A 13,121-nucleotide genomic window follows, 5' to 3' on the forward strand; every position below is an offset into this window, starting at 1 on the left:
GGTCTGGCTGACATGACTCCAAACCCACAGCAGTGTGGTGACTCTTAAATGCCTTCTGAAATAGCCTAGCAAACTGCTTGATTGATGGGCAATTGGGGACAAGAAAGTGGGTCTTGACAGTCCACTTCCCGTGAAAGAATTTTTTAAAAGTACCACCGCTGACTGAATTGGCTGAGACCTGAATGACATAATGATACGAGAATCAACACTAGGGGAAAAATATTTTTGGCCTCATTGGCACCAATCCAATTGACATAGATAGATTTGCCCATGTATTGTTCAGTGTGACTACCGCACAGCTCTTGTGAAATCTAGTCTTCACCACCTCCATCATATTTGCCATGTGTGCTAAATGGAATTGGTTCAGAAGCAATCTAGCAGTTAAACCCTGAATCTTCTACTGGCGGCATGGTGGTGCAGTCGTTAGCACTCCTGTTTCACGGTGCTGAGGACCCGAGTTCGATCCCCGGTCTGCGTGGATCTCACTCCAAAAATCCAAAGATAAGAACATAAGAACTAGGAGCAGGAGTAGGCCATCTGGCCCCTCGAGCCTGCTCCGCCATTCAATTAGATCATGGCTGATCTTTTGTGGACTCAGCTCCACTTTCCGGCCCGAACACCATAACCCTTAATCCCTTTATTCTTCAAAAAACTATCTATCTTTACCTTAAAAACATGTAATGAAGGAGCCTCAACTGCTTCACTGGGCAAGGAATTCCATAGATTCACAACCCTTTGGGTGAAGAAGTTCCTCCTAAACTCAGTCCTAAATCTACTTCCCCTTATTTTGAGGCTATGCCCCCTAGTTCTGCTGTCACCCGCCAGTGGAAACAACCTGCCCGCATCTATCCTATCTATTCCCTTCATAATTTTAAATGTTTCTATAAGATCCCCCCTCATCCTTCTAAATTCCAACGAGTACAGTCCCAGTCTACTCAACCTCTCCTCATAATCCAACCCCTTCAGCTCTGGGATTAACCTAGTGAATCTCCTCTGCACACCCTCCAGCGCCAGTACGTCCTTTCTCAAGTAAGGAGACCAAAACTGAACACAATACTCCAGGTGTGGCCGCACTAACACCTTATACAATTGCAACATAACCTCCCTAGTCTTAAACTCCATCCCTCTAGCAACGAAGGACAAAATTCCATTTGCCTTCTTAATCACCTGTTGCACTTGTAAACCAACCTTCTGTGACTCATGCACTAGCACACCCAAGTCTCTCTGAACAGCGGCATGCTTTAATATTTTATCGTTTAAATAATAATCCCGTTTGCTGTTGTTCCTACCAAAATGGATAACCTCACATTTGTCAACATTGTATTCCATCTGCCAGACCCGAGCCCATTCACTTAACCTATCCAAATCCCTCTGCTGACTTCCAGTATCCTCTGCACTTTTCGCTTTACCACTCATCTTAGTATCATCTGCAAACTTGGACACATTGCCCTTGGTCCCCAACTCCAAATCATCTATGTAAATTGTGAACAAATGATTGCCAACCAGAGAAACACCCATTTATCCCAACTCTTTGCTTTCTATTAATTAACCAATCCTCTATCCATGCTACTACTTTACCCCTAATGCCATGCATCTTTATCTTATGCAGCAACCTTTTGTGTGGCACCTTGTCAAAGGCTTTCTGGAAATCCAGATATACCACATCCATCGGCTCCCCGTTATCTACTGCACTGGTAATGTCCTCAAAAAATCCACTAAATTAGTTAGGCATGACCTGCCTTTTACAAACCCATGCTGCGTCTGCCCAATGGGACAATTTCTATCCACATGCCTCGCAATTTCTTCCTTGATGATAGATTCCAGCATCTTCCCTACTACCGAAGTTAAGCTCACTGGCCTATAATTTCCTGCTTTCTGCCTACCTCCTTTTTTAAACAGTGGCGTCACGTTTGCTAATTTCCAATCCATCGGGACCACCCCAGAGTCTAGTGAATTTCGGTAAATTATCACTAGTGCATCTGCAATTTCCCTAGCCATCTCTTTTAGCACTCTGGGATGCATTCCATCAGGGCCAGGAGACTTGTCTACCTTTAGCCCCATTAGCTTGCCCATCACTCCCTCCTTAGTGACAACAATCCTCTCAAGGTCCTCACCTGTCATAGCCTCATTTCTATCAGTCGCTGGCATGTTATTTGTGTCTTCTACTGTGAAGACCGACCCAAAAAACCTGTTCAGTTCCTCAGCCATTTCCTCATCTCCCATTATTAAAACTCCCTTCTCATCCTCTAAAGGACCAATATTTACCTTAGCCACTCTTTTTTGTCTTGTATATTTGTAAAAACTTTTACTGTCTGTTTTTATATTCTGAGCAAGTTTACACTCATACTCTATCTTACTCTTCTTTATAGCTTTTTTAGTAGCTTTCTGTTGCCCCCTAAAGATTTCCCAGTCCTCTAATCTCCCAGCAATCTTTGCCACTTTATATGCTTTATATGCAGGGTAGGTGAGCAAATTGCCCCTTAATTGGAAAAAAATGAATTGGTTACACTAAATATTTTAAATAATAAAAAAAACTGAGTCTTCTACCGAAATCTCTAGCCTTGTGGCCTGGTATATCCCAGATATGGACTGCAGTGGTTCAAGAAGGCAGCTCACCACCACCTTCTCGAGGGCAATTTGGGATGGACAGTAAATACTGGCCTAACTAATAACATCCACATCCTTTGAATGAGTAACAAAAAACTTCCCCTTTACCATCAATCTAGGGAACTAACCTTGGTTCATTGAGGGATGTACTTGGACATGTTGGGAACAGAGTCAGTTGTATGTAAAAAAAAAATATTAAGTGCCAACCTGAAGGTACAACATTGAACTACATGCATACTAAAAGGCGAAAAGGAGATGCTATAGACTGTTTAGTGATCTCACACCTATAGTTCGGATCAGATTGAAGTTCTGCAGTCCTGTCATATCCAGTTGTGAATAGTGGTGGACAATAACTAACTGGAGGAAGAAGCTCCATGAGCATCCCCATCCTCAAATTGATGGTGGAGCCAAAGAAGTGAGTACAGAAGACAAAGCTGAAGTGCTCACAGTCATTTTCAGGCAGAAGCGTTGAGTGAGTGATGCATCTTGGCCTACAAATTAGGTGTTACTGTCACCAAACTCAGTCTTCTACTAACTTGATTCAATCCATGGGACACCATGAAACTATTGGAAAACAACATCCTAGCTGCAGTGCTGAAGACATGTGCACCACGGAGTTAAGGGCATATCTAGCTAAACTATTCGAGTACAACTATGAAATGAATCTTCCTGACAAAATAGAAAACAGGCTAGCATGCCCCCACAAAAAGCAGAACAAATCCAATATGACCTATTGCCATCCCATCAGCCTATTCTCCATCTTCAAGTGATGGAAGGAGGTGTTGATAGTGTTAGCAAACCACACTTGCGGACCTTGTCATAGCCTCGATTTGAATTCTGGCACATTACTCAGCTCTAATCCTTATTACAGCCTTGATCCAAACAAAAGGGCTAAATCCTAGAGGTGAGGTGACCATGATTGTCCATGATATCAAAGCAGCATTTGACTGAGTGGTGCATCAAGGAATCTAGAAAAGTTGAATTAATTTGGATTTAGGGGTAAAAACCCTCCACTGGCTAGAGTCATAGACAAGCATAAATAAATTGCTGTGGTGTTGGGAGACCAATCATCTCAACCCCAAGACATTTCTGTTAGGGTTCCTGAAGGTTATGTCCTAGGCCGAGCCATTTCCTGCTGTTTCATCAATTACCTTCCCTCCATTGTAAGGTCAGAAGTGGGAATGTTCACTGCTAATTGCACATTGCCGTTTTTAATCACAACTCCGAGTAATTAAGCAGTTTGTGCCTGCATGCATTTGAACCTGAACAACATTAAGGCTTGGACTGATCAATGAAAGTAATATTCATGCCGAGATACAAGTGCTGGGTGATTATCTCCAACAAGAGAGTTGCACCACCACGCTTTGACATTCAATGGTATTATCATAGTCAGATCCATCAGCATCCTGGGAGTTTACCATTGACCAGAGACTTGTTGGACCAGTCACATAGTACCGTGATTACAAGTGCAGGTCAGAGGCTGGGTATTCTGTGGCAACTGACTCATCTCCTGACTGTCCAAAGCATTTCACCATCTGCAGAGCACAAATCGAGTGGGATGGAATTCAAGAATATTCAAGAAGCTGGACACCATCCAAGACAATGCTCATTCGATTGGCTCCACATCTACCACTGGTGCACTGTGACCTCATTGTCTACCATCAGATGCACTGTTGCAACTCGCGAAGGCTTCTTTACTAACACCTTCCAAATCCACTAATTCTTCACCCAGAGGACAAAAGCAGCAGGTGCATGGGGACACCAAATTCTTCTCCAGGTCTCACACTATCCTGACTTGGTGATATATCACCATTTGTTTGTCATTGCTGGAACTCCCTAATAGCACTGTGGGAGTACCTTCACCATAAGATGTACAGTGCTTCAAAGAGGCAGCTCACTCCCTGTTCCTCAAGGACAGTGGGGATTGGCTGTAAATGCTGTCTTTTTATTAGCAATGTCCACATCCTTGAAATGAGCTAAAAATATTGGTTATAAATATGGCTTTGCAGTAAATTTCAGATTAAGGTTTTGAAAGCAAGTTGTTTTTATTTTGGCTTGTGCGATCTATAAAATCTCAAAAAAGAGATGCCAACATTTCCACAGAATGCAAGTCCCAGGATTGTCTAGATGAGCGGTGTTATAAGTTGGGAATTCTTTTGTTTGTGGTGTTTGTGCATAATTCTAAATGTAATTCATGTTTTTACATCTAGGATTCTGATGGGACACCTTGCAAAACCTCCAAACAATCTGGCAGTCGCCAGTCCAATGCTAGTAAATCAGTGCCACAAGAGTCAGCAGCAGAATCATCTCCACTGCCAAGTTTGAACACGCAGCATAGTACATCAAACACTTCAACAAGTAACAATACTAAAGCTCAGGTTTGGAATTATTCATTTTGTAATCTCTAGGTGGTGTGAGATTTGACTTCCATGTCAATTCCACTTTTAAGGACTCATTCTGCGCCAATTCATGCTTTAGGCAGTGTTTGAGGAAACTTGCTTCATGATAAGAATCTATTTGCTCACTTCCCCTCCTCTTAACTTCCTTTGTCAGCTCCAAAAGTTAGAAAATGGATTCTGTAAAATGTACTTACAATCATATTTCATGAAATAGTGCTAGAAATAGATGCTCTTTCTGTTATCCTTCATACACAGCAAATTGACGATTGATACTTGTTTCCCTTGACATTTCTAACATTGTCCATGTTGTTCCTCCCTTTAGGAGTTGTCACATTAGTTACTTCTTAGCTGCTTACACTCATTTACTTAGTATCTTATCACTTGCATGTTTTCTTGAGGTCAGGTAACTCCAGGTCACCTCGGGCAGTTTGAAATCAAGGCACCCATTATAATGAGTGGCATTCTGAAGTGTTGGTGGTTTCTTGCGTCATTGAAATTAATTGTGATGAATGGAAAGATCTGAAGTAACAAATTTCCGTCCAGATCAGATTTTTCCTGTATTTCAAAAATAATATTTTTCATACATAAATATTGAGGTGGACATGAATGTAAAAAAAAATCTGCATTTTAATTTATAACTCTGCTAAAGTCAATGGACATTTCAAAGTTGAAATATATAGAAGTGTGGAAACAGGGAAACATGGCACTTAGCCCAACTAGTATGTTCTGATCTTTGTGTTTTTATATCTATTCAAGACTTTCAACTCCAGGAATTAGGCAGTTAAAAGTTTATTTCACTGTTGGTTTTATGGAGGAAAGCTTTAGTTGGCAATCAAGACGAAAGCTTCTGGCCCTCTTGACAGTTTTTCCAAATTATTGTTTATGGTGGAGTCATAAAGTGAAAGCCCTATTCCATGTGAAACGGATGGTTGAATGTGTTTTTTATTGTTACCAAGATTTCTATGCCCCCCGCACCATTTCTTTGGCCCTTCCGGGGAGCTTTTTTTAAAAAAATGTATTTTATTACAAAAGTGTATCAAAACAAGTTACAGTGAACAAACACCTTGGGAAACATGCTTCCCAACAATCAACTATACAGTCTGTACAGATTTTTCCTCTTTCACCCTCCCCCACGACAAACAGCCCCTCAAACATGGTCAAAAACATCCCCCACATTTCCTCAAACCCCCCCGAAGAGCCCGTTAATGCATACTTTATCAAGCCACTACCTCTGGTGACGATGGCGACCGTCACTCCAGCAAAATTCTCCACCGTGCAATCAGAGAGGCGAAGACCAAAACATCGGCCTTTATTCCCTCCATGAACTCCGGCTTCTCTGAGACCCCAAATATCGTCACCAAAGGGTCCGGGTCCACCTCCTCTTCCATTATCCTGGCTAAGACTGTGAACACTCCTGCCCAGAATCGTCCCAATTTTTCACAACCCTAAAACATGAGTGCGTGATTCGTTGGCTCCCACCCACACCCCTCACACTCATCTGCTACACCCTGTCATATGCACCCTGTGCACCACCTTAAACTGTATCAGGCTCATCCTTGCACATGAGGAGGTCCTGTTTACCCTACACAGTGCCTCAGTCCATGCTCCCCAATTGATTTCCCCTCCCAACTCCACTTCCCATTTCTCCTTGATCTTCACCACTCGCTTGCCTCCCTGCTCTCCCAGCCACTTGTATATATTCCCAATTCTTCCCTCCCCTTCCACATCCGGGAGCAGCAGTTGCTCCAGCAGGGTGTATCCCGGCAAGTTAGGGAACCCCCTCCAGACCTTTCGCGCAAAGTCCCTAACCTGCAGATACCTGAACTCGCTCCCCCTCCGCAGCTCCATGCTCTCCCGGTAGCTCCTCCAGACTGGCGAACCCTTCCTCCAAACACATCCCTCACCTTGACCAGACCCACATCCCTCCACCTCCCGTATACACTATCCATCCCCCCCCCCCCAAAAAGCTCAAACTCATGATTCTCGCATAGCGGCGTTTTCCGGGGAGCTTTTAAGAACTGTTAGCTAGGCGTCTGGATTTTAAAAAATGCCCTGTGCCTATTTTTCAGACAGAAATAGGCACCAGCAGTTCAAATTCTATTTAATATAGAATCAGTTCCCTACAGTATATGGTGGGTGCTGAAATGAAGACTTAAACATAAATTGCTTACCTCTTTATTTTCTGAAGGAAAGCATTGTCTATATATTAATCACAATTTCCTTTTAATGTTGCAACATTCAAGGGAATTCTCTATGCAGATATGCCATTATAATAGTGCAGGTCTCCCAAGACATTCTGGGGTAGTATCTTTTCCATAGTAGAACATAGAGGGCCGTGTCAATTTTGAGGCAAACTTGTATGATTAGACAGAGAACTGGGAAATTGACTGAAAGTACTGTTGAAAATTTGGAAGGAGAACTTTAAAGTAGGGTATAGATACAGAAAGCTCAAGGATGTCAGGAGGGAATCCCCAGAGTATAAAATCAAAGCGACTGAAGGTGTTCCACTAATAACGGAATAAAGGAAATAGGGCAACTTTCAGTAGATCAGTGTTTTAAAGTTGAAGATATGGGCAGAGATGTAGATACATGGGTGTGGAGGCCAGTAATAGGAACACTAAAGTCGGGTATTAATGGTCTGATTTTAAAGAGTTGGGAGCGGTCATAGAAGACCGGAATAGAGGAAGTCGAGGTAGCAGGTAACCATAATTTTAGATGCTCATTCAGAAATTTCTCTCATCAGGTGTCAGATATGAGGATGTTGGGGACAGGGGAGTAAGTTTGTATAATGAAGCAATGGAGGTGAGTTTGGGAACTTTGACTTTCAAGTCTAATCTTTGGACACTAAGGAGCAATTTAGCATGGCCAATCCACCTAACCTGCATCTTTGGACTGGGAGGAAACCAGATCACCCTGAGGAACCCCACGCAGACATGGAGTGTGTGCAACCTCCACACTGTCACCCAAGATCGGAATTGAACTCGGGTCCCTGGTGCTGAGGCAACAGTGCTAACCACTGTGCTACCCTGCCACATAAAAGGAAATTTGTGTTTTTCTTGGAAGAATATTTTTTCTGTATTTTCTCTCACTGGATCTGAAATAACTGGAAAGTAACTCTAGTCATAAGAAGATTGATATCAGGAAGAGGGAGATGAGTGTAAAAATGTGTACCTGTAAACAAAAATAACAGACTAATAAGAAAGAACTTGCTTTTATCTCACACCTTTCATAAACTTGACATGTCCAAAGAACTTCACAGCCAGTTAAACAATTCTGAATTGTGGTCACTGTAGTACTGGCAAAATATACTTAATTGTTTAGCATGATGTATGGAATTATTTTCAAGGTGAGCTAAACAATATAATTTGAGTCTCATGAACCATGCTTTCTGTTTCACCATTTTGTATTACTGATGCATGTTATTTTCTTCTAAAGGAATAATATTTTGTTGACTTTAAGATATTGTTTTATTCTAGCATGGTGCAGCAAGACTATTTCGTTCATCGATCAAAGACTTCCAAGGACAAGAGAACTCCAGCCATGTTGGAATTGTATCAAACAAACAGAATCCAGGCAACAAACCACATCAACAGCACTGTCCTAGCAAAAAGAGAAAGCACAAAGGAGATGCTGCCTCAGCAGACTTGTGTCGGTAGTCTGTTTTTGACTTGGTTAAAGAAAATTCCTGCAGTGATCCCATGAGCTACGGAAGACTGGTAGCGCTAGATGGGATCTTCTCAGACTTTCCCAGGAGTATGGATTTTGATTTTTTTCCAGATTGCCATAAAATGATCATGGGTTACAGTGGTTGTCACAAACATTGCTTCCCTTTTTAGATGGGCCATAAGCTGCAGTGGAGCAGACTTTGAAGATGGAATCGATGCACAAAAATACCCCTCCCCCGGGTTTAAGATGTAATGGAAGTTGATCGGAAATGTGTGTTAGAGGATCTTAAAATTATTGAAAAGCGAAATTTCCATTGCTTCCTTTGCAAGGGAAATTTTAAATGTTACAGCAAAATGTATACTTGGTGCACGATTTTAAAATTATTTTTGCATATACTGACATTTTTATTGTGTATATACAGAAGATTGTATCAGTACGGTATTTGCATTGGTAACCTTTGTGTTTTCAGTTAACGGTTTTTACATGTCAATTTACATTTAAAATTGAAATTTTCTGCGTTAATTTAATTGATCCCAAGGATGTTATCTGACACTGCTTATATAATGGAAAGAAGGCTATATGGTAAGCTTAAAAGTGCTCTACTAATACTTATCCATGTAGCAACTTCCAGATTCATTTATTGGTTTTTGAAATAGAAGATATTGCTCCAGCAGCTGTTGAAGTTAAAGGCTTTAAGTAGAACATGGCATCTGGAAAAGTGAAACGCAACATTTTTAATACTGTTTAATTCTGTATGCAGCATGTAGAAATTTGTACAACTGTTAAAGATGCTGTATGAACAGAATTGTTCCTATCAAATATTTTGAAGGAAGTTTTAATATTTCCTTGTCTCAGGTGTAATAGTAAATATTCATATTGTATTTTACCAAATGGAGTGATCACAACATTTCCTTCTCAATACATCCTTATAGATCTGGCAGCATAAGTATGTGTTGGTCCCAATTTCTGGCTTTTCTATGTTGCGAAAGTACAAATTTTAAGTTGAAGTCTAAGAACAAGTGGTATCACACTTAATTTCTCCAGGCGGTAATTTCCCATCATTCTACACTGCTAGTTACTTATTTTGTTCCTCGAACTTTTATGCATGCATATCTGTTGAGCCCTTCAATCCTGGTATAATTCTGACTGGAATTCTTCATACGTAAAATCATGACCAAATATCATTCATCCAACTAAGACCCAGTAAATGTTGACTAGTGATATCTGTGTTTACACAACTTGTAAACTGAAACACTACGAGAAAGGCTCACAGTATAATTTTCTTTTTAACTGTGGATGAATTTGGTGCTTTAAAATCAAATACCAGAAACATCAAGCTTCCTGTGGTGATGATGGGGACTGTACCTGGAAAGACATGGACTGAATAAAGCCAATTGGAGTGGTGAGGAAAAATCAAATGTTCTCTTTTTTTTTTGTTTGAGTTATTTCTTCAAAAACTTTGCAATTGGTTTCCACAAGATTTTAAAAAAAGTACAGAAAATGGACATTTGATTGGTAAAGCTACAGTGAAAACTACCAATATTGCTCAGTTATACAGGCATTTTAATCCATATGTAGGATAACAACACTCTTTTAAACATTGTTTGGGATGAGACAGGATCCCTTCAGAGGTCCTTGATCATTAAGCCCCTGTCAAAATGCCTCAAAGTACTGTCCTTCAGTAATGAGATTTTACAACAAACTTTACAATCTGTCTAAACCACAAACAAGTGACTCTTTCAATTGTCTTCATCAGCAGCACATTACAAGTATCTAAATGGCCAAACTGGTGGGTGGCCTACTTAAGCCTGTGGCAAAGTATGCAGCTAAAAGTGAAGATACTGAAAATACAGCTTGTTGCTTCCACATAAACTTACCATTTACACTTACAATTGCTTCAGATTTCCTGTGAAGACACCAAATGGTGCAGAACTTGAACTGTAAATATCCCCACGATGAATCACTACCAGAGATGGAAACAAAATCTTAACTAAGACTATTAGTTGTAGGTATTGATCTCAAAGCTGCCGCAAATATCTTTAGATTTAAATTGCTATGGACTTTTGTGTTAGCAAATATACATCAGCAGTACAAGAAAACTACGATCCAATAACTTGAATTTAGTAGATCTTATTACTTAGGTGGCGGTCATGCCAAGTTGATATTCCAAGTTCACCTTTATTTTACTAATATTGCATTGAAGAATTACCTTTTTTAGCCTTGGTTACTACGTGTAGGAAATTAATAAGTTATCTTGCTTCGGTATATGCTGCTAATTTATTTTTATCAGTACTGTATAATAGATGATAAACAAGAAAATAATTTAGGAATGGATGGAAATTTTGCTTCAGCTGCAGTTAAAATCATTTTTGTCATAGGAAATAGTTTTTCACAATTTTTGATAAAATGCTTGACATTTTGGGCATTCTGCAGCGATTTGTATGTTCACAATTTGTAACCTGACATATAAAAGGGAGCTTAAAATAGCTGCATACCAAATAACAGAAACAACTATGGTGAATTGCCATGATAGATGGAGCAGTCATTGAAAAATGATATTGATTCCATTGGGAATCTTTTCCAGCATTTTGGAAGTTTTGTGAGTTACATTAAATTTGTTAAGTAATGAATTAACCTGCACATCCTTGAAGCAACGTATGCATACTTTTGAAAATGAAAAATCAAGCAGGTTTATATAGTTTGCCTTAAACTTTTTTATAGTCATACTAAAGTAGAAAACTTGCCAACTTTAAAACATCAATGACTCAAGAACAGTTGACCTGTTCTCACTACTTGGGCAATTTGTGGTTACTTATCTGTATCTTGTATTAGGTTTGCTTGGCCACTTCATCTTACAAGTATATAAATTTTACACTGTTTGTTTGTTTTACAAGGTTTGCGTCCCTGATAAAATTTGTGATTATGGCAAAGCGAGCTTAACTTATGTGCTGTAATATAGAATGTACAACATTTTTGTAATATGAACTGTACTGCTTCTGCAGAAAATGCAGGGAATACATAGAAAATCTCATTCTATAAAGAGAAAAGATGAGTTGATGTTGCTAATGTAAACCCTTCATCAGACTGGCTAATTAAAGTTCGAAACAAAAACGTTGAACCATCTTTTCCATTTGTAGATGTTGATCAATTGGCTGTGTATTTCCTGAATTTGCGGTTTGTTTTATTTATGGAAGTGTCTATAACTGCTAACTCTGCACATCACATGGCATTTTTCTTTAAACAGTTGTTTTAAGTTTCCTTTCCTCTTCTGGTGACTTACACTGTTCAGCTGGTTGACAACGGTACTCTTGTTTCCACCAACCCCCCACCCAGATTTCTTTGTACTGATTGCTCTGCTGGTTCCACTTTCATTTGTATTTTTATTTCTGTCCAACTGACGGTCACAACTTCTAGCTTAGAATAACCAAACTTAATATATTGCATATGTCCTGCCTCAACGGCTGGACCTCAACTCCCAGTAACGTTTAAATCGCGGATCTGACTTTTGTTGTCCTTTCCATTGTTTCATTTTTAGGTTTCCATCAATAAATGTCTCTCCTAGCAAGCATTTGTCAGATTTTTTTTTTTTTTGAATGATTTGCCGTCTTGTAATTGGTCTCCCAGGAAATCTCCTTTAACTCAGGAGTTTACATGTAATTGCTAATAAAATAAATTGTCTTCCCAAGTCCATGACGTGCTGTCTTAAGTTTGTTTTAAACTAACTGCATGTGGACTTTGTGTCAGGTTTTTCAGATACACGATTAACTCATTTCCAGACCATGTCTGTGCAGCTTCCGTCCATATATCCATCTCTGTAACTTTACCCGACTCTGCCATTGTCTCAGCTCATCTGCTGAATGCCTTGTCCATGTCTTTGTTACCTCTGGACGGGATTATTTTAATGCACTCTTGGCTGGCCTCCCACATTCTACCTTCTGTAAATTTGAGGTTATGTTAAACTCTGCTGCACAAGTCTGAACTCGCGCCAAATCCCGTTCATCTGGTGCTTGCTGAGCTACACTAGCTCCTGGTTAAGCAACACCTGGATTTTAAAAAGTTAATTCTTGTTGTCCAATCCCTCTTTGGCTTTCCTCCTTCCTATCTCTGTAATCTCATCCGGCCCCACAACCTTCTGCGATACTTGCACTCCTATAATTCTACCCTTTTGAACACCTCTGATTTTAATTGTTCCACCACTGCTGACTGTGTCTTCAGTTGCCCTCCATCCATATCTCTCAAAATACCTACATGTCTTTACCCTGCTTTCCTCCTTTAAGACACTCTTTAAAACCTCCCAGTTTGAGCAAATCTTTGGTCATCTGCCCTAATATTTCATTATGTTGCATGGTGTCATACTTTGTTTTAGAATTCCCTTAAGTGCTTTGGGATGTTTTATACACTAATTGTGCTACATAATTACAAGTTGCAGCTGTTGAGTGGAGAGAATTG

General features: G+C 40.0%; 1 protein-coding gene across 2 annotated transcripts in view; it reads left to right on the top strand.

The window, feature by feature from the left end:
* The window catches only part of tent4b (terminal nucleotidyltransferase 4B), an 81,067-nt gene extending 68,830 nt beyond the window's left edge, over positions 1–12,237 (top strand). For both annotated transcript variants that reach the window (XR_005461801.1, XM_038806686.1), the window contains 2 exons: positions 4,818–4,985; positions 8,483–12,237. Coding sequence is in view for 1 of the 2 variants with exons in the window: in XM_038806686.1 (XP_038662614.1) it covers positions 4,818–4,985; positions 8,483–8,662 (348 nt within the window). In the remaining variant the exon portion in view is untranslated. The remainder of the gene's footprint in view (positions 1–4,817; positions 4,986–8,482) is intronic.
* Positions 12,238–13,121: the final 884 nt, after the last annotated feature.

This window comes from Scyliorhinus canicula, chromosome 9 (genome assembly GCF_902713615.1).
Source record: "Scyliorhinus canicula chromosome 9, sScyCan1.1, whole genome shotgun sequence".
Taxonomy (NCBI): Eukaryota; Metazoa; Chordata; class Chondrichthyes; order Carcharhiniformes; family Scyliorhinidae; genus Scyliorhinus; species Scyliorhinus canicula.